At 51.4% G+C, this 19,475-nt stretch overlaps 1 protein-coding gene across 2 annotated transcripts in view; it reads right to left on the reverse strand.

The window, feature by feature from the left end:
• TNFRSF21 (TNF receptor superfamily member 21) overlaps positions 1–13,059 on the reverse strand; it is a 35,239-nt gene extending 22,180 nt beyond the window's left edge. Inside the window, exons 1-3 of one of the 2 annotated variants that reach the window (XM_059468058.1) lie at positions 12,929–13,059; positions 6,518–7,172; positions 4,333–4,830 (exon numbers count right to left, since the gene is read on the reverse strand). In XM_059468058.1, coding sequence (XP_059324041.1) covers positions 4,333–4,830; positions 6,518–7,172; positions 12,929–12,982 — 1,207 coding nt within the window. In that variant the 5' untranslated portion in view covers positions 12,983–13,059. Of the gene's footprint in view, positions 1–4,332; positions 4,831–6,517; positions 7,173–11,824; positions 12,138–12,928 lie in introns of those variants that run through there. The other variant, XM_059468059.1, reaches the window with a different exon arrangement.
• Between the last annotated feature and the right edge of the window lie 6,416 nt (positions 13,060–19,475).

A 19,475-nucleotide genomic window follows, 5' to 3' on the forward strand; every position in this document is an offset into this window, starting at 1 on the left:
ATTACAAGACTTGAAGAAAAATAAAAGGGAAGTGGCATCTCATGCCAGGCCAGCACTGCCAAGATCTAGTCTTCAGTCTTTCAACTCCAAAAAACAAAAAATCACCAAACTCTTTTCTTGCCTCCTGGCATATTGTTTCAGACAGCTGCTTCTATACACAGGTTTTACCCTAACATTTTGCAGTCTTTGTCTTTGACCCTCCGCTACTAAATGGATGAAAGCCAAAGGCAACAGTATCAGCAATTTCTGCAAAAAGAATTCAAGCCCTCATGTTTGGCATGATGGCAAAATGGTATTTGAGAGACAAGCTCCAATTCTCAGCTTTTATTGAAAGGCTCTTGCAAACCCATTTTCTCACCTCTGGAGACGTCTGAAGAAAAGAAATGGGTATGTGGTAGAAGAAAGGAATGGGTATTTAGTAAAATAAAGGCATGAGTCTAGTGTGTAGGCTGTTCTTGATCTTCTAAAAGAAAGAAGTCATACATACAAGGTTAAACCACAGAGCCCTATCAGCCCTGTACCCACGTCACTCAGGCACCACATGGATAATTTCTCAGGAAAGCTTTGACAAACTGTCAACTGTTGGATTCCTATCTGTAGGGCTGCAAAGTAAGAGCCACCTGAGGCAGCAAGAGGTCCAGCTTCCCCAGCCACAGCTACACTGTTCTACCTTCTCAATCTCTCTCTGGACAGCCCCTATTATGCGGATGGACGCAAGGACACACATGGAGGTAGGCTGGCTGCTAACTCAGGCCATTAGTCATTGCAAGGTCTTCCCAGACCTCTGAATCATTTAATCCAGAGAGAAGCACTGGCATTTGCTGCTTAGGCTGGAACATATCCATGCTCAGGACATGGGTGTAGTTCTAACACCAGCCTCCCAAGCTACTTCTATTTTTATGTTTGAGCTGTTATTTAAGGCATGTATTATAACCAGAGAGAGGACAGGGCACAGATACCAGCTCATGGGGACATGAGGACAAGTGAACCTCCTCCTGACAACAGCTGCTGATCAGGATCACACATCTATCTCAATTATTTAAACAATTCAGGAATTCAGTCCCTTCAGGAACTGGGGAAGAGTTTTAGTCCCTGCTTCCACCCTAAACCCCTCCTCTTTTGGTAAGGAGCCCAACCACAGCGCCATGTCTTTGCTCCAGCACTGAGCAGTACTAGTGCCACCCTGTCCACACTTCACCAGCACCCACAGCCTTGGAGAAATCAATAATAAAATCCCCCAAACAGTGAAAGCCTTGGATGCCCACCTGGTGCCGTGGGAGGCTCATGGAGTTGGCAGTGAGGGCAGAAGCCCAAGGACAGCTCCTCTGAGGAGAGGCTCCAGTGCTTGCGTCAGACCCGGACTTTCCTTTCAAAGGTTAAGGCTGTCTACTGAAAGGATTAGGAGGGAGGAGATGGTAAACTAGGAACAAATGGGGGCAGACTGCTTGCAAGAGCTACATAAACAGGCAATAAACACACCCCAGACCCTTGATGGTGTGCCAGCCAACCTCTGGATGGAGGTCATACAGATGTGGGTGCACTGCCAGCACCCGGCCCAGGGGCTTCACCCCCAGCCACAAAGATAGTTTTCACTCTGACTGCCCTCTACACACCCAGTGCAACCACAAACCAGGCTGCCACCTGAACCTGGGGAGCAGCTGTGGTCCTCACATCTCAGGAGGCTTTGCTCTGGTAGCCTACCATGGAGGGATCCACACAGCAGCACAGGAGAGGAAAGATTTCTGCTCTGCTCTCTGAAGTTTGTTCCTGACTAAACTTATCCCTGTCTGAAATGCTGCTTCAGGATGAAGTATGATTTGGGAACAAACACTGCTGGAGCAGCAGAAAGCTAAGCCATGACATGGCAGCTCTGCAGAATATCTCAGCTGTACAGCCAGTTATTAAATAAAAGGTCAATTCCTTTACAGCACTACACCTCTCCTCTCAAGTAAACAGTCTTAAGAGCCAGACATTTCAACAGGAAAGGCAGAGAGGGATTTATGCTCCACCGCAGAGGAGAAGAATTTCCATATCTGACATGACAGAGAAGCACCACCATGTAAGAGCTAATGAGCAAGGCCCTTCCAGCTAGTGCAACACGATTTGGTTTGCACTAAAAGCAAGACAAAGCATTAATTGGTTTGTGCCTGTGTGCCTGCCTTTATTGCACAAAGTTCATCTGAGGACATGTGGTGGCAGGAGGAGGTCACAAAGCTGGCCGTGCCAAAGGGAACCTGCGTGACTGTTGCAGGAATCACTGGGAGTAACGGCGCCATTCACCTCTAGACTGGAGAGGTTCAATCACACCATGCTGGTTTATCACCTAAGTGTGGTTTTACTGTTACACCCAGCTTCCTTCCCAAGACAAAGGGAAAATTAGCAAGGATCTTGTGAAATTTATGCAGCTGTTTGTGACAGAGAAGGCTGGAACAACTCACCCTGGGAAACACAGAATGACCCGTGAATGACGCCATGCTGTCTCCCAAAGGATGACAAGATCTGGGAGGTGAGGTTTTATCTAAAAGGGTTAAAACAGACCATCCCTCTCCACATGAACCTTCTCTTACCTGCATGATTTCTTCAACTTGAATCATGATTAGTGACCCAACACACAGCAGTGCCCACAAAGGCAGCTCTAAGGTGGCTTCCAGAAGGATCAGCTGCAGCACAGGTACTTCAGCATGGTCTGAAACACCAGGATAGAATCCAGAGCTGCACCTACTCAAAGCAGCATGGTCTGGTCCCTGCACTTGAGCATTCCTTTTCCAGAACAAACTGCCCTGCTCTGAGGTGCTTCAAGAAACAGGAAAGCATCAGAAATTCAACCAACTGGTAATTAAAGTCTTGGAGAAAGGGGTTACTGCAAGTTAGCAACACCCACTCGTTTTTGACCTATGAATCATGGCCAAACTCCTGTATTCCTGGTAGTGCCCACAAACAAGGCTGTCTAATAAGGTTCTGTAACTCCATTGCAGATCACTCATCACAGTCTCACGGACCATGCTTTGGATGCCACAGGTTTTAGGGACAATGGAGTGCAGGGGTTATGGGAACAAGTTATCAGAAACAGAAAAAAGTTTAAGAAACTGCAGCCCAAGAACACAAAAGAGTTAAAAGGAAACTGATAAGCAACATAAACACAAGAGAAGGCAGAAAACCAATTCTAACAAGATCTTACTGGTTGTATAAATGAATTAATGAAGGCAAACAAAGTGTAGGTCTGTTAATCAGCAGGAAGGTGAAGAAAGTACAGGACAGAAGACGCCCTATTCAAAACCTTCTTTGCTTTGTACTTGAGCACTCAAGGATGACTTTCATCAAGGACTGATCTCTCTTAAACCTTCCAATCATTGTTCAATCAATTCTTTGTTTGCTGCCCCCCCTTGTTAAATGTGCTTTTCTAAAGGTTAACTGTGAACGGATGTTTAAGGTTGAGCAACGTCAACCCAAAGTAAGTAAGGACTCGTCAGTCTGCACAAGATAAGGGAAGGTCAAAACTGCCATGGGAGCTTTGCAGAGGAAGAACTGCACATCCCACTAGGGAGATCCTGGCTGCTTGGTGCTCATAGTCAAGCCACCATTAGTTTATTATTGATTTTTAAAAATTTCAACTTGAAGATTACATGTCATCTTTAAAGTCTCATCAGAGAGCTGACAGCAAATCATCCACTAAATGAACAGAAAACAGTATGAAGAAGAGAGTCCAGGCAGACCTGATGACACTTGTGGAGCTGTACACATCCACGACTCAGCCTTTAAGGATAACCTTTCTGGCTCCAGTGTAGCCAGAGGGCTTGGGACACAAGCCAGCACTTGGGATTTAGGGCCAAGAACTGAAACTGAGGCAGTGCCAAGAGGTGGGGGATGACTCAGCCTTCCAGAAACAGACAGGGATGAGGGGATAAAGGACGACATGAAAGACAACCAGATCCATGCCTGAGTCACAGAGAAAATAAGGACCATATGAAACAGAAGAAAAGCATGAAGAGAAGAAAATGAGGAAAAAAAGTGCCTTCATTCAAAATCATTCTACCAATGGAAGAAGGTTACAAGCTGGATAAGCTGGGTGAGAAGAAGAAGAAGAGAAGCTGGAGCAAGCAGGTGACACTCCCTCCATTAACCCTTCCTTCAGGAGCAGGGACACACCATGGGACCTAGAGGGAGGAGAAGCCAAGGATGAAGAAACATCTGAGGAACCACGCTTTGTGAGGGTTTTGTTCTCACTACAAGACCCACCAAATGAGGAAAGCCACAGGTCACTGGCTGTGGGGTTGACCCCTCCACAGCCCTGTGTTGGAGTGGGGAGGACCCCACTCGGTCACAACTGCTCACCGTGCCCGTTGCAGTAATAGATCCACTTCTCCCTGTTCTGTGTGGGGGTGGTGGACTTTTTCATAATAGCCTTTTCCACAATGGCACTGGGATCTTGCCGGGGTCCCTTCTTCAGAGTCCGTGAGCTCTTTCTGACGCTGCAGACCACGATCACCACCAGGACCAGCAGCAGGAACAGCACGATCATCCACGGCAAGTGCTCGTTGATGTCGAAGTGCTGGTGGACGTTCTGCGAGCCTCGCCGGGGGGGCCTGTACGGGACATTCGGCTTCTCGCCCCCCATCATCTCCAGGGATGGCTGCTTCTCCAGCGCTTGGCTGGTCTGCTTGTGCCGGTAGCTCTGGGCCTGGCTGGTGGTGCTGGAGCCCACGAGGGTCCCGCCGATGCCGTCCGTCTCGTTGGCTGAGGTCTCGTTGTAGTACCGTGCCCGCTCCACCATGCTGCTGGACGCGCGTGGCGCCGGAGAGGGGACAAAATCGGGAACTGAAGAGTTCAGACCTGCGGGAGGAGAGGAGAGTTGAGTGTCACGGCCCTGGAGACGCGATATGGCATCACATCGCGGGCTAAGACCTGCCTGAGCATCGGCTTGGCCAGCAGACAGAAACCCAACGCCAGGCAGCGAGAAAGAGTAGAGGTGAAGTTGAGGTTTGCCTCTGGGAACAGATGGGTACGGTTACAGAGGGAGCTTCAAGGTAAAACTGACCCTTGCTGGGTAAGGCTAGAGGCAGCTTATTACAAAAAATGAGTTTCTAAAGGCATGTTGTCAGCCTGTGTTTGTCCCACATTCAGCATTTCTCAGAAAACCAACAACTTTGAGTGAGTTGGTTTTTCTTTTTAGGTTTATGAACACTAATTTTAGCTCATTTGTGGAATTTCGTATTTGGACTAAAAGCACTAAAAAACACGACAATTTGTAGGCCTAATGTCTCTCCACTGGGTTTGTTAAGGAAGCAAAATCTCTTTTTTATTAACCCTGCAAGCAGCTGCCGAAGAATCAACTAAAAAATAGGTCTCTGAAGCAACCAAACTTCCCCCTAAGAGCTACCTTCCATCTTTATGGAGTCTCCTTATCAACCAACACCTCTCAGGTGCCAGCCAGATGCAAAATGTGAGCCAAAGCCTGGTGAGAAGAGGAAGAAAGGCTGCTGTGGCAAAACCTACAGATTACTTTGGAAAGTCATCTTCTGCAGATTGTGTCTCATCCCAGCTGAGACAGACACTGGGTGTATTCGTCTGTACCTGGTTCTGCCCCCAGTTTGGTTACTCAAAACAACCTAATCAGGACACAAACAGGGAAAACACTTCAACTTTTACGTAATTGTCGACAGTTGATTTCAAAGTTCAGGAAACACCCTCCTGTACACTCCCAACGATACACCAATGTCAGGGCAAGCTCTGAGACCTAACAAAGGTGAAGCACGGGAAGCCACCACTGTCAACACTTCCCTGCTGTTATATTTACAAATTCAGCTGTTGAGGTCATCAAAAGTTGCATTTTTTAATTAAAATGCCTCATTTGAGACATTACAGGGAACCTGCTTTCCAAGGAGTGCAGAATACCACCTTAAGTGGAGTCCTACATCACCTCTGAAATCAGCCACATCTAAGGCATCACCATAAGGGCTGTGAGGATAAGTCACTCCCAATTAAGCGAGAGGAATTCCACATAGTAATCTTATGAGATTGTAGGAAAAAGTTACAGGACAGCCCAGGCTCCTGCAGGGCTGTTTCAGCAATGGTTCCCATTCAACCAATACTGTGACACAGTACAGAGTGAAATGAAGCAAGGAAAGCACAGGCACAAAACCAGTGAATCCATCAGAGGAGAAATCTCCCTGCTGCAGGGAGACTGCAGGGATTTTCCTGCTGCATCCCAACCTAGGTTCACCACAACTACACAGACTTGTGCCAGCACATCACAGAGACAGGAAAAGAGGCTGGGGAAAGCCATGTCCTTTCAACCCAAACAGCAGGAGAGTCAGAAGTCCAATCAGGACTGCAGTCTCAGTGAAAATGTTATTAAACGTGGTTTAATACAAATGAGGGCAACCCGATGCCATGAAGCAGAAGCGCCACCCAGGCTTTAAACCAGGTTGTTTGTTAACAGCCTAACAGCAACCCTGACCAAGGCAGGAACACAATCCCTCAGTCAGAACCACACCTGTGTTCCAGGAGTGGACATTACCTTTGGGAAGATCAGCGGTTGGTGGAACTTCGTAGGGCTGCTCACCCGCTTCGGTGCTCGATGAAGTCAAAGCCGTGTTCGGCAGGGACGCCGGAGAACCACAGACGTTGTCGCTCTCCTTCGTCCCCGGCTTGATGACCACCATGTTTTTCCCAAAGCAGTCAGTGTAGGGTTTGCACTTCATCACACTAGAAGGCACATCAGAAAAGGTACCACGAGGGCACGGCTTGCACCTGACGTCTTCGGTCTCGGTTCCTTTCTTGCGGACGCCCCAGCCGACCGGGCACACCGTGTAAGGGACGCAGGTATCGTTTGTCTGAAATGTACCAGACAGGCAAGTGCACTCGCGGTCAGTCAAGGCAGTACAATGAGTTTTCTCAATCATTGGCAGTTCACAGGGTTTCCTACAGGAGTGGCACCGCTCTATGCCGTTCTCATGCTTGGTAAAGGTCCCGTCTGGACAAGGGCTGCACTCTCTTAAGGTACTCTTCGTGCAGTGCTTGGACACGTAGGTTCCTGCAGGACATTTGTCACAGGTCAGCTCTTCGTTGGTGGCACGGTCAAGGTGGCGGTACTTGCCAGGGGAGAGGCTGATGGCATTCTGCTCAGAGGTCAGCTTCGACTGACCATCAGCGGTGCCAAGGAGCATGAGCAGCTGGAAAACAAACAGGAGGTATCAGCCAACAACTGCGTGCAAACAGAGCCCTCTCTGTCAGCAACGCCCTGTAGGATCACACGGGCTGTCCCAGAGCTGTGGGACCATGGACAAGTTACTACAGCCAGAGGAGGGACCTCAGCAAGGCTGGAGTGGAATGGAAGCGGAGTAGGTGGCAGCACGCTCTCCTTACACATCCCCAACTACGATTATAATTGCTTAAACTTGACACCACACTTCTCGGTGAAACTAAGCATCATTTACACTGCAACCCTGCCAGGGTGGTAAATACTGCTAATTGTGTTTCAGCAGTATGTGCTACCTGGCCACCCCAGGAGAATTCAGAGCAGCTTTGCATTTCAAGGCTGAGAGGCTGCAGCACGAGGCAGGCGCTCACTGACAAGACAAGAAACACATGCAGATGGCAGCTCTGACCTGTAAAAGTTTCCTTCCCTATTTGTTAATCTGCACTTGTTCAAATAGTTACCTTTCTGAGTAACACAAACCAGGATGAAATCCAGGCTAGCGGCTGTTTCTGGGCTGTTTCTCAGCTCCTCTGCCTTTCCACGATTTTTTATGACCCAGTGCAAGTGCTGGGTTTGGCAAGACCGCAAGGGATGTTCTGCTTTGAGCCTCCAACCACATCTGAACCCACTCTAAACCAGCTGCATTAGCAACAGGAGAAAAAACCTGGTGCTATTTTTACACTCTTCAAGAAACTCTGCTGTAATTCAGCTTCTCATTGCATCAGACACAGGTAAAAGGACAGCAGCTTTTAGACACCGAACTGGAAGCAACTGGGCTTTGCTCTAAATCCATCTCTCTCTACAGACCTCCAATCCTAAAGCTTTGTTTTCTTAATTCCTTGCTTCTCCATCCCTAAGAGAAGTTCCATCTACCAAGAAGTATCTGCTTCCTCCAAAAGCCCTCTGGTCCATGGATTTAATGTCAGTTACAGCAGCAGAGATAAGTCAGCAAGAACAAAAGGCATACCAAAAGAAAGGCAGAAACAACCTCACACAGCATGCAAAGTAATAGGAAACACATTTCCAAACAGCCACAGGCTAAGTTTGGAGGGACAGAGGGAACAAGTCACTGTTACCTTGAATTTTCAAACATTTTCTACACTGAAGGTAAAGAGACCAGAGATCCTAATGCTGCTCAGCTGCAGAGCCAAGCACATAAATCACTTGGCTGTGTTATACAATCCATCGCCTCTTGCTCTGCTACCTATTCTGGGCTATCAGCCAACAAGAATATATTCAGAAGGAAAAAAAAAATAAAAAAGGTTCCCAACAACATGACTCTGCAGAAGGCACATAGCGGCAGAGCCGCAAGCTGCGCCGCATCGTTTTTGGTGCAGTCTCTCACTTCCTGGAAACACACAGCACATTTCTGTTTCACCTGCTAAATAATTTACAGCCTGGGATTTGTACAAAACACTTCGTATTTTAATTTTTTTTTTATTTAGTTTTCTACCCCTGAAGCAGCAATTACAGAGCAGGCAGAAGCAGGCAAGCCCGCAGGAGCTGACGAGGATCCTGCAGCGGCTAGACTAATTACAGCACGTCAAATTAAAAACCGGGGCTGCCCTGGCAGGCAGCAAAGGCTTACAGGATGCATTTTACTTTTCCCCTCCCCTAAGACATGATTTAACAAAGCGCTTAGCTGGCTCTAAGGAAACCTGCCACCCTCCCCTGTAATCTCCATGACGCATCCCTGAATTAGCAAACTGGCCTCTTAAAGTGGCAGCAGGGGTCACCTGTGTTACTCACCCTGCTCCGGTGCCAGCGTTGAACAGGACAGGGTGACAGGGTGACAGCAGAGGCAGGAAAGGCAGTGGCTCTCCTGCCTTGCCAGGAGAGTGTGCTGCTGTCTCAGATCCTGATTTCTTGCTCTGTATCAAGCTAGATTTTGGGAAACCCATGGACAACCCCGCTACAAGCATGTGTCATGGGTTCCCTCCTTCCATTCCAGCATCTTCCCATCCCTCACCCGGGTAACCAAAGCCTTTAATAGCACTAGGTTTGAGTTGGCTTTTTTGAGTTTTTTTTAAACCCTATCTCAAGAAAAGTGGTGCTGGTATTTTTGAACATCTCAAGATCTTCAGCTTCCAAGGGAGCTGCACTTCCAAGGGAGAACAGCAAGTTCCAGTGGGGGATGGCTAAGCAGCATTGAGCATCTGCTATTTATTCAGCCTGGTATTTCTGCTACCTAAAATAATCCATCTGCTCAGGTTTTGCAGCACCCAGGTCTCTGAAAGTGAAGGCCAGGGGCAGGAGGATTTCCTCAGCAAAAAGGAGTGTCTGCTGGTTTGGTCTCTCCCCTCAGGGCTGCCCAGCTGCACACAGACCTGGAGCTTTCTGGCTGACACTCCCAGTTCCAGTGAAAAAAGCAACTAAGTAATGGAAGTGAGCTCTGCTGAGCCCTGCACTCCATTTCATTACTCTGGTACCAAAGGAAGTGTACAGGGTGACAAAAAACCACAGAAAAAAACCAGAACAGGTGCAAGACAACACTAAAGAGCAGACTTGGTTTCAGCAGTTTCAGCAATGCTCTCTGTGCCCAATGCAGGAACAAACAAAGGTTTTTAATGGAGTGGGGTCCCTTTCCAAAAGGGTCAAGCAGGACTGGGTGGCCACAAGCCTGAAGAGCATCCCCAACTCAGCACCAACGCCCTGCACCACACAGGCAAAGGCACCTCCCAGCCGCCTTCACCAATTTCAGCACATGAAGGCTTTAAGGTGTGAGGAAATCAGATCAGTCTGAGGGACACCATCATTCTGACCTCCCCACACCAGGAAACACTCAGACAAAGAGACCTCCACGTTCAGCTGCAAACAAACCCTGGAGGCAGCAGCACCCCACAGTTGGTGTGGGCATGACCCACCTCAGCCCCATCCAGCCTGATGACTCCACCTCAGACAGTGCCTCTGCGCTGTGCTCCCATCACCCTTTTTCAATAACTGTGCTGCAGGGAGACCTGATGGGCAATCTGCACAGGAAACTGCTCTCAGGGGCCACAAGCTGCCTTGGTGTGTGCACAGAGGATGCAGCTGCAAACACCTCAGAAACCTGGTCCAGTGGTTGGCAAACCTGCCCATGGCAGGGGTGCTGGAACTAGATGATCTTTAAGGTCCGTTCCAACCCAAAGCCATTCTATGATTTGATGAATACAGCATCTCCTTCAGGGACCCAAACCTGCACAGTGAGTCAAAACACCAGCAGCAAGTTGGTGAATCAACTTGCTGTCCTGGAATTTGTGTCCTAAAATGCTGCAACACTGAGACTGTCATAATCTCAGGTTGTGCACAGTGCTGCCCTGCTGCCAGACTTGTGGGAACACAGAAATAAACCTAAAACAAAAGTAAAAAATTAAAAAAATTAAAATTAAAAAAACCCAAAACACAAACTGCAGCTAAACACAGGGCACATGATACTGGTAGAAAAGAGCAGGGGCAGAGACGTGCAAGTGAGTAGGGACCAAGAGTGCTAAACTGATACTCTGGGAATGGTTTCCAAGCAAAAGCAGCAGAATTTGGTAGGAATGGCAGCTGGCTCTGTGGCATTGCCTTGGCACAGGCTGGGGATGAGCTGCACTGCCTGCCGCCCTTCCCAGAGGTCAGCTGCACCCTTCGCCAACACTACTGGGAAAGTGCTTGCAACATTAAAGTAAAAGAAATAAACACATAAAAACACCAGAAAGACAAATAAACTGGTCTGGAAGTTTTACCGTAACTTGGCAGACAGAAAACGTCCTGCCTTGATCACTGCAAAAAGGATCAAATTACTCAGTCCCAAAAAAGTTGCCTGTAAGGAGAGTAATGAAGAGTAAGGCAATTTTCGGCTTCTTGCAACATGACCAGCTATTTCAGCTGGTTTGGGGTTTGTGAAATGAGAGTCTGGGACTCACTGCTCAGCAGTTCTTTTACCCATCTCAAGAGTGAAACAGGGAGTGGAGGGAGCCAGAACAGCAGCACCACAACATCTGGTCCCCATGAAGGAAAACCCAGCAGCCAGCCCTACAGCCAGCACGGACCAGAGCTCGGAAGCACCCCTGCCAGCCACAGTTCTACCCCAAACAGATGAAATCCCCCAGCTTTCCAAAAGCCCCAAGCTGGAGTAAGGTGATGTTGTTCTGGTTCCAGGCAAGGGTAATAGGGGAGATGGTGGAAACTACCTTGCTGCAGTCAGCGGGGTCCCAAAAAAATCCACCAAGCAAATGAAATCACAGCCAACACAGCCCCACACAACTGCTGCCAAGCTGCTACTGCTCCAAAACTCAGCAGCCAGGCAAATTCGGGATTGCTGTGCTGGTAAAAGACCCACAAGCTATCTATTTGAACATACTTCCCTTGAACATACTTCATTCGGGCTGGAAAGACACAAACTCCTTGTGTGACCAAAGGGAGATGCCCAACAAATGTTGAAGGTATCAGATGAAAACCCAAGCTCACAAGCAAATGGGAATTTTGCCTTGCCTGTATAATCCCACACACAGAAGTGAGAACACACTCACACACACAAGTAACATACATGTGAATTTGCTCAGTCTTGCTTCATGCCCCAAAATTGCTGTTGTATTTCCCCACACCTTTACATCACTCTTTTTTTTCCACCTCTTCCCTCTACACCCTCCATTCCCAACTGACCTCCAGGATCCCAGCTGGAGCCGCATATCTGAAACTCCCCATCAGCATCTCATCTTCCAGACGTGCAGCAGCTCAGGCTTCTCCTGGCTCGCTTCTCCCAGCGGGAATGCAGCCCTGGGGACCGCCCAGCCAGCACCGAGCACGGACCCCGTCTGCTCCGCCACTGCGCCAAGTTCCCCTTCGCCTCCAGAGGCTGCTTCCCGGCTAATGCCCTTCTAGGTTCACATTATTTGTTGTTTACTCGGATTCCTGTCGAGCCAGCGCCAGCTTGCTCAGATCCACCTTGAGTTCAAGAGCAAGTGCTCTCCTCGGTTACACAACCCAGCCGCAGCAGCTGCGGCGTCTGCCTGACACACCGAATCACTGTCTCTCCCCAAAGAGACGGGACGCAGCCCTAAAGCGCTGACTGGGAAGTGCCCTACCTGGGCAGGTAAAAGGGGAGATAAAGCCGCCGGAAAACATTTCGGCGATAAGCCAGGGCAGCCGCCTGCCATTCGCAGCGGGGAGTTTTACTGCCTGTCCAAAGGGTGGCAAGAAAAGCGGCTGCGGAGGGGAGGGACGGATGGATGGATAGACGGATGGATGGATGGATGGATGGATGGATGGATGGATGGATGGATGGATGGATGGATGGATGGATGGACGGATGGACGGATGGATGGATGTATCCCTCTCCAGTGCCGAGCTCCCGGAGCAGTGCAGAGAGCGGAGCAAGGATCCGCTCAGCTCTGGATGAGCGGCACAGCCCCGGCTGGGGGATGCCGCCGCCTGCGCTAACGTAGGGATGGGCAGGATGGATATCGCAGGGAATATCGCACCCAGCCGGCGTCCCCTGCCGGGACGCGGGGCTGGGGCGGGCAGCAGCCCCGGGGAGGGCGCAGCGGGGCCCGGCACGGCCCCCGACGCGCGAAGCGGGGTCAGCAGGACACCCGAACAGCCTCCCCCTCTGCCGAGCTGCCCCGGGCGGGGCAGGAGGCGCGGGCGGGCGGGCGGGCGGCCCCGCACTGCAGCACATCCCCAGCACATCCCCACCCACGCCGCGGACACGCGGATGCTGCGCGGGCGGCGCACGCACGGACGGATCCCCGCGCTTCGTACACTCACCGCGAGGATGCCGGCGAACCCGGCGGAGCTCCGGCCCGCCGCGGCGGCCCCCATGGTGCCGGGGCTGCGGGCGAGGCGCTGCCTCAGGCGGCGGGGCGCGGGGCCGGCGGCGGCCGGGCGCCCATGGCGGGGGCCGGGCCGGGCCCGGGGCCGAGCCGGGGCCGAGGCCGGGGCCGGGCCGGGCCGGGCGGGGCGGGGGCCCAGCCGCGCTCCCACCTGCCCTGCCCTGCCCTGCCCTGCTGCGGGGCCGCCGCGCGCGCTCTGCCGCGGGGGCGGCGCGCACGTGGGGGCGGCGCGCGGGGACAGCGCGGGGCGGGGCCCGGCCGTGGCGTCACCCGCCCGCGCGCCAGGGCGCCCTCCCGCGGCGCGGGGACAGCGCGGGGACAGCGCGGGGACAGCGCGGGGACAGCGCGGGGACAGCGCGGGGACAGCGCGGGGACAGCGCGGGGACAGCGCGGGGACAGCGCGGGGACGGCGCCCGCCCCGGTCCCCATGGCCCGGCCCGGTCCCCATCGCCCGGCCCGGGGACAGCGGCCGCTCCGCATCCCCCCGTGCCTTGGATCGAGTGGGGCTCCGCCGTGCCGGGGTAGCGGGCGCGGAGGAATCACGGCGGGGTGTGGGTGCTCGGCACCGTGAAATCTCCGGGGAGACTTTTGTTTGTTTTGTTTTTCGTGTTGTCCAATGTCAGACATACAGGGAAGAAATTTTTCACGAAAGGGGTGGTGAGCACTGGCACAGGTTGTCCGGAGAAGATGTGGAGCCCCATCCCTGCCTCGTCCCTCATCCCAAGGCCAGCTGGGCCGGGTCTCTGAGCAGCCTGGTGGCATCCCTGCCGGTGGAATGGGGGTTGGAACTAGACAGCCTTTAAATGTCCATTCCAACCTAAACCATTCCATGACTCTATGAACACGTACCACATTCCCTGTGATGGAATGTTCCTGTTCCTATCAGGGAACAGACCCATCCCTCTATGGAGGATGGATGGCAGTGCCGTCACTGCCCATCTTGCAGCATCTGAGCAGGGTGGGCAGAGCAGGGTGACGGTCACAGTGTCCATCGATAGCTGTGGCAAGTGATGGAAACAGATCCAGGTTTGTCCAGGACATCAGGGGGAACAGGAGATGGGGCCAGAGTCAGGACTGGAAAGGATGCAACCTGTGTCCACTGTCCTTTCAGGAAATGGGAATTGAGGTGAGACTTCAGACTTTTGTTCCAAAGTCTGACCAGGAGACCAGGGCACCCCCAGGCATGGCTGATCAGGGCCTTCAAGGTTTATGAGTTCTGCAAATCAAGACTATTTATGAGTCTCCACATTTCTGGTTATGTATTGAGAAAAACACTCAAACACCTGATTTCCAGAGCCTGCAGAAATCCTGGTGACCAGCAGTCGCCTTCTGGAGATGCCCTGAAGGCAGATGAACCAAGGGAGGGTTTCAGTGCCATGCCAAAGGAAACAGCACAGAACTTATAAAATCCCATCTAAAAAGGGGGAGGGTTGGGGGAAATGTGGTGCTCTTGCTCTAAAGAGGCATGGATTCCATCCAAGCCCTTCTGAAGCTCACCAGAAGCCTCATTCCGATTCCAGGGAGTTTTGAGTCCAGCTAGAAGGCTGCTCTCCCAGACAAAGTGGAGTGTTTCTCCCCACACTTTCTCCATCTCTGTTGCTGGAAGGGAGCTGGAGAGGAATAATGACCCTTGGGAGCCTGGGAATGAGTCAGGAGAGCTTCCCTCCGGAGCCGGGGTGGCGGTGGCGGGACTGCTGTTCCCGGGGGGAATGAGACCGGGTGTGTCACGTGTGCAGGGAGAAGATGCTCCCCACAGCTCACTGTGCTCTGTGCAAGTGCTGCAGAGCCCTGCTCTGGGCTTTGCCTTCCCTCGGGGCCCCCAAACCCGGGAACAGCGTGCTCTTCCCAGGAGGTCAGCGAAGGGGAGCCTCATCCCAAAGAGAGATCAAAATGCAAACCAAGACACAGCAAGGTTCTTCAAAAGCAATGGGATGCCCATCGCTGCTTTTAATTCAAAATAAATTGGGCAAGTAATAGGCAATAACACAACTGGGTTAACACCAGGCTTGTGGATGGTGGAGTGAATTTTAATTTTAAGAATGTGTAGCTCTCTGATGAAATACAGGGCAACTCTTGGTGCAGGACTAAGTGGCCTGGTTGTGTCTGGGCTGGAAGAAGGCTTGAAAAGCCCCAACAGCACCAACCCATGCTGGTCCATCAGCACTGTGAAGGGCAGCGTTCAGCTTGTATTAGGGAAAAGCAGAAAAATAATCGTCTGAAGGACAGGGTGACTCAGGGGATTGGCAATAAGATGGATCATGTTACTGCTTTGGAATGGATTCCAATTAGTTACATCCACTTTTAATTATTATTATTTATACAGAACCTAAAGGCAGTCCAGAGATTATCCAAAAATGCACGGGCTGATCTGCAAATCCCCCGTCCCTCCCCCCTCAGAGCCCTTGCAATGACAAACCCCAGTCACGCTGCCTGCACTGGTTCATCCTGGCTGAGATGTAAATTACTTATTAGTGACCAGCTTGCTGCTTCTCCACTTTTGTCACTCTTTGAGAGGAAAATAGGGAACGGATGGCTGAGGTTGGAGTTTCGTGTGAAGTGTTTTTGTTGGAAGCAGCAGCAGCTCAAGAAGTTCCTCCTCGCCTCCCTGCATTCGGTTCCTTTTTCCCCCTTGTGCCACCCCGTGAGTCATGCAAATACACCCCGGTCAGTGAACTGGTAACTTTGAAAAACAAGGAGGGTTTTTTAATCAGAGTAGGTGAAACTCACTGCTCATGTTGGCCAAAGACTGCTGGGTCTTTGCTAAGCTGGTGGTAGGAGTCCGAGTAGGCATCCACTGACCTGGTTTGCCACCAGAAATTACCATCTCTCCAACAGCAAGGTCTCTTGCCTTGTGAGGAAAGCCAGTGCTCCTGCTTACTCACCTGAGGCTTATTCAAGCCTATTCATGAAATGGGAGGAATTGTCTTGCCAAGAGAAGTTATTTGGGAAATTTTGAAGAATATGCCACAGACGTATGGAATCACAGAATAGTTTGGCTTGGAAAGGACCTTAAAAATCATCTCCTTCCAACCCCCTGCCAAGGGCAGGAAGAGCTTCCGCTAGACCAGATTGCTCAGGACCCTATGCAGCCAGGCCTAGAACCCTTCTGAGGATGGGGCACCATCACTTATTTCACCCTGTAGAAACCAGAAACATTCCAGGAAGTGATATCTCATCCCTACTTGCACTAGAAGACACCAGGCTAATGGGGCAGACATAATTTCCTTTCAGACTGCCTCATTCTCTGTACATGGACCATTGCTTCCACATGTCCCATAGAAACAGAACATTTCTGTGTTGGTGTTGTTGTTATGGGAAAGTAGCTGCTGCATGGGAAAATTTGTGACTCCAGTTCATATAGAAACCACAACTACAATTTGCATTAACATGAATTGGGAAGTTAAATCAACAAAGCCCATAGACTTCCCTGGGTGAGGGAAGGGAGAGTTTGGGTGGGCGTTCTCACCCCTTTGACTCTCCCTGTGATCTCCAGGAAACTGGGAAGGGAAATGTCTACCAAGAGCAGATGTTCCCAGCAGGAATATATAGAAATACACACACACATGTATACAAAAGCACAGACATTTCAAGCCAGGTGTGTTATCACTGATGGATTTCCCACCTCAAGAACCCCATGGGATTTCAGGGCCAGGCACCAGGGAGCCAGGGGTGGCAGATGGGGAGTGAAGCATGGCACTGTTGGGTGGAGATGTGGTTGCCATCACACCTGAGCTGATCTCTCTTCTGGAAATGGTGGGAGCACAGCTGGAGACCCTGTTTTCCCAGAGGATTTTAAGAAAGGAGAAGGAGCATCTGATGGCCAGGCATGAGCACCACCTTAGCCCTGTGCCCAGGGCTGTGGGATAACCAGCAGGTGGGATGGGGAGGTGAGGCAGCAGGTAAAGAGCAGGTGGCCCTGCATCTTCTCCCCTGGTGAGATCAGGGGGTGAGGCTCATGAGGCTGGCATCTCACATCCTTCCCTGGTCAGTGACTTGCTGTGAAGAAGTTTCCTTCCCGACCCCCAAGTCATGCAAGTGCTGTCAAGCGAGACAGCTTTTATCTGACTGGTTTGGTGCATGTGGAACAAGCCCAGCAGTCACATCTGCACCTCTCCAAGTTAAAATGATGGATGCATTTGAAGCTTCTTGTTTTGGGGTTTTATCCCTTTGGAGTCTTGTTTTGCAGGAGGTGCTTTGGCTCAGCTGCAGAGTGAGGTCTGGCTACAGAAGCAGAATGCTCTTGTTAACCTCAGCAGAAGCACTGGGACCCTGGGCACCTCCTCCATTGCCCTCATTCACCTCCCTCCTCCCTTCTCTCATCCCTTTCCTTCTCCTTGGTGCAGGTGCTCTGGGGCTGAGGCTTGAACAGTGCCTAACAAAGCCAAGCCTTGCTCTCAGCTGGGGTATCTTGATGGTCATGAAGCTGAAATGAAAAATTATGAAGAGCATTTTTATGGATGAACCTGAATGCCTTGCAATGTCCCTGGGTTTACCCTGGAGGAAGTGAAGCAGTGGATTAAGTGTTTTAGCCATGAGCAGAGCACTGGCAGCAGAGCTCAGAGCCTCATGCCAAGCAGAGGATCAATAACGTGTTGTCTTGCTCCTCTGTGGGCAGCATGGCCTAAGTGGCACTGGGAGGTGACAAGAGACGGGATGGTTTGCAGAGCTTTCAGAGAGCCCTGCAAAGCTCGGTATGAGCTTCCCAAAGCCAGTTGCTTTCCAGGAAGGACTGTGCACTCTTGCAGGTTCAACATCAAATGCAGACAGCAAGCAGCCCTCCCTGCCAATCCGTTATCCATGTCAGCTGTGGGTGCAAGATCCCCCCTGTGTCAGATTACCCAGCACACGCGATCCTGCCAGCTTTGAGCCTGTGTCACCTGCAGGGCCATTGGAGTGGCACGGGCAGCCACTACCTAATCCAGCCTACATCCTCCTGGTACAGAGGGGAACCAGCAAATAACTCTCACCACTTCTAACCCCACAGGCTTCACTGCACAGAGCACAGCGCACTGCTCCCTCTGCTCAGCTGGCTCGGCACCCTTGGGGTTTCATTTGGAGCCTCAGGAAAATGTCACTTCCCAAGTGACCATGCTCAGCAGCCCAGCTGCCCCCAGCAGGGCGGATCTCATTGCTGAGTGGTCACAGATAATCTCAGCCACAGTTTAATCAGGTAGTGGTGTTCATGCAGGGAGGATGATCAGGGTGAGAACTAGCTCACATGGGGCTCTACTGTCCCTGCACACGTATTTGATGTGTATTGGATACTGAGTTATTCAGGGCAGTTTAGGATGACAACAAAGACATGCAAAGAGCTTAAAATAGCGCCTGACCAGGCGATAAAAGCACACATTAAACACAAGTGTCCTTGTAAAGGGGCAAGGGCTGCCTCCGTGTGGGTTAGTGCCTCCCGAAACCGAGACCCAGAGCCTTTCAGCGGCTCCCAGGGCTATCAGGTGACAGCGCAGCGAGGAAGGCAAAGCTCTCCTGCATCCGTGAGGATGATGGGGGGGGGATGGAGGAGACCCTGGATGGGGACAGCTCAGGAGGCAAGTAGCAAGGAGGAATATGAGGCTGAGGTCCCAGATGGCACAGAGGAAACCATCGGGGAAATCAGTAACGGGTCAGCCTCAGCGTGGGTAGGTGACGGAGCCTGGGAACACGCCGGCTCTCTGAGTCACCGGGGTTCGTGCAGCCTCAGCCCTGGCAGCGCTGGGTGTTCCCAGCCTTTGCTGCGGTGGGAAATGTGCCTGGAGCAGCCTGGTGGGACTCGGCAGCTGCCGGGCTCCAGGCAGTGCCTGGGTGTCCTGGGCTCCGCGGGGAGCAGGGCAGGGTCACCTGGAGGTGGCGAGGTGTTCTCATCGCCCCTGGGCTCCTGCATCCAGCGCAACTCCTTAAAAGCCCCGCCCAAGCTTGGCAGATTTTAATCACTTCAGGCCATTTAATCATCACATAAGCAGAGCTTAAGGACTAATTTATAGTCCTTTATAGTTTATACTTTACACTGCTTAGAGTAACCCAGTGGGTTGTACAAGGAGCTGGTTATGCCATGATAAGCTTTCAGTGGAGATGAAAACCCAGGGAGCAGGGCTTCCAGCAGGAGAGCTCCAGCCTTGCATTACACACCAGTTTAGGAGGCAAGAGGAGGCTGTAGGAAGCTCCCTGCAGTCTGGCACTCTCCTGCCTTCACACATTTTAACTGCCTGCAAATCCTCCTCCAGGAAACTGAGAATTAGCCCCGGTGCTAAATGACTTTGGAAGAGAGGATCCTTAGTGGAGACTTGCTGGAAAGAATAACAGGGCTGGATGTGTAAAGCAGTGAGCAGTTCACAGGCCAGCTCCTGGGAAGAACACATCCCTCCCATCTCACCAGCCTCCAGGTCCTTCTATAAACCGGGCAGTTTTTCTGTTCCCTTAGCAGCTTGTCAGACCCTCTCTGTGATTGTTTCTGCTCTGTTTGCCACCAGTTAAACTCCAGCTGGATG

The sequence above is a fragment of the Ammospiza nelsoni genome, chromosome 3 (genome assembly GCF_027579445.1).
Source record: "Ammospiza nelsoni isolate bAmmNel1 chromosome 3, bAmmNel1.pri, whole genome shotgun sequence".
NCBI lineage: Eukaryota > Metazoa > Chordata > Aves > Passeriformes > Passerellidae > Ammospiza > Ammospiza nelsoni.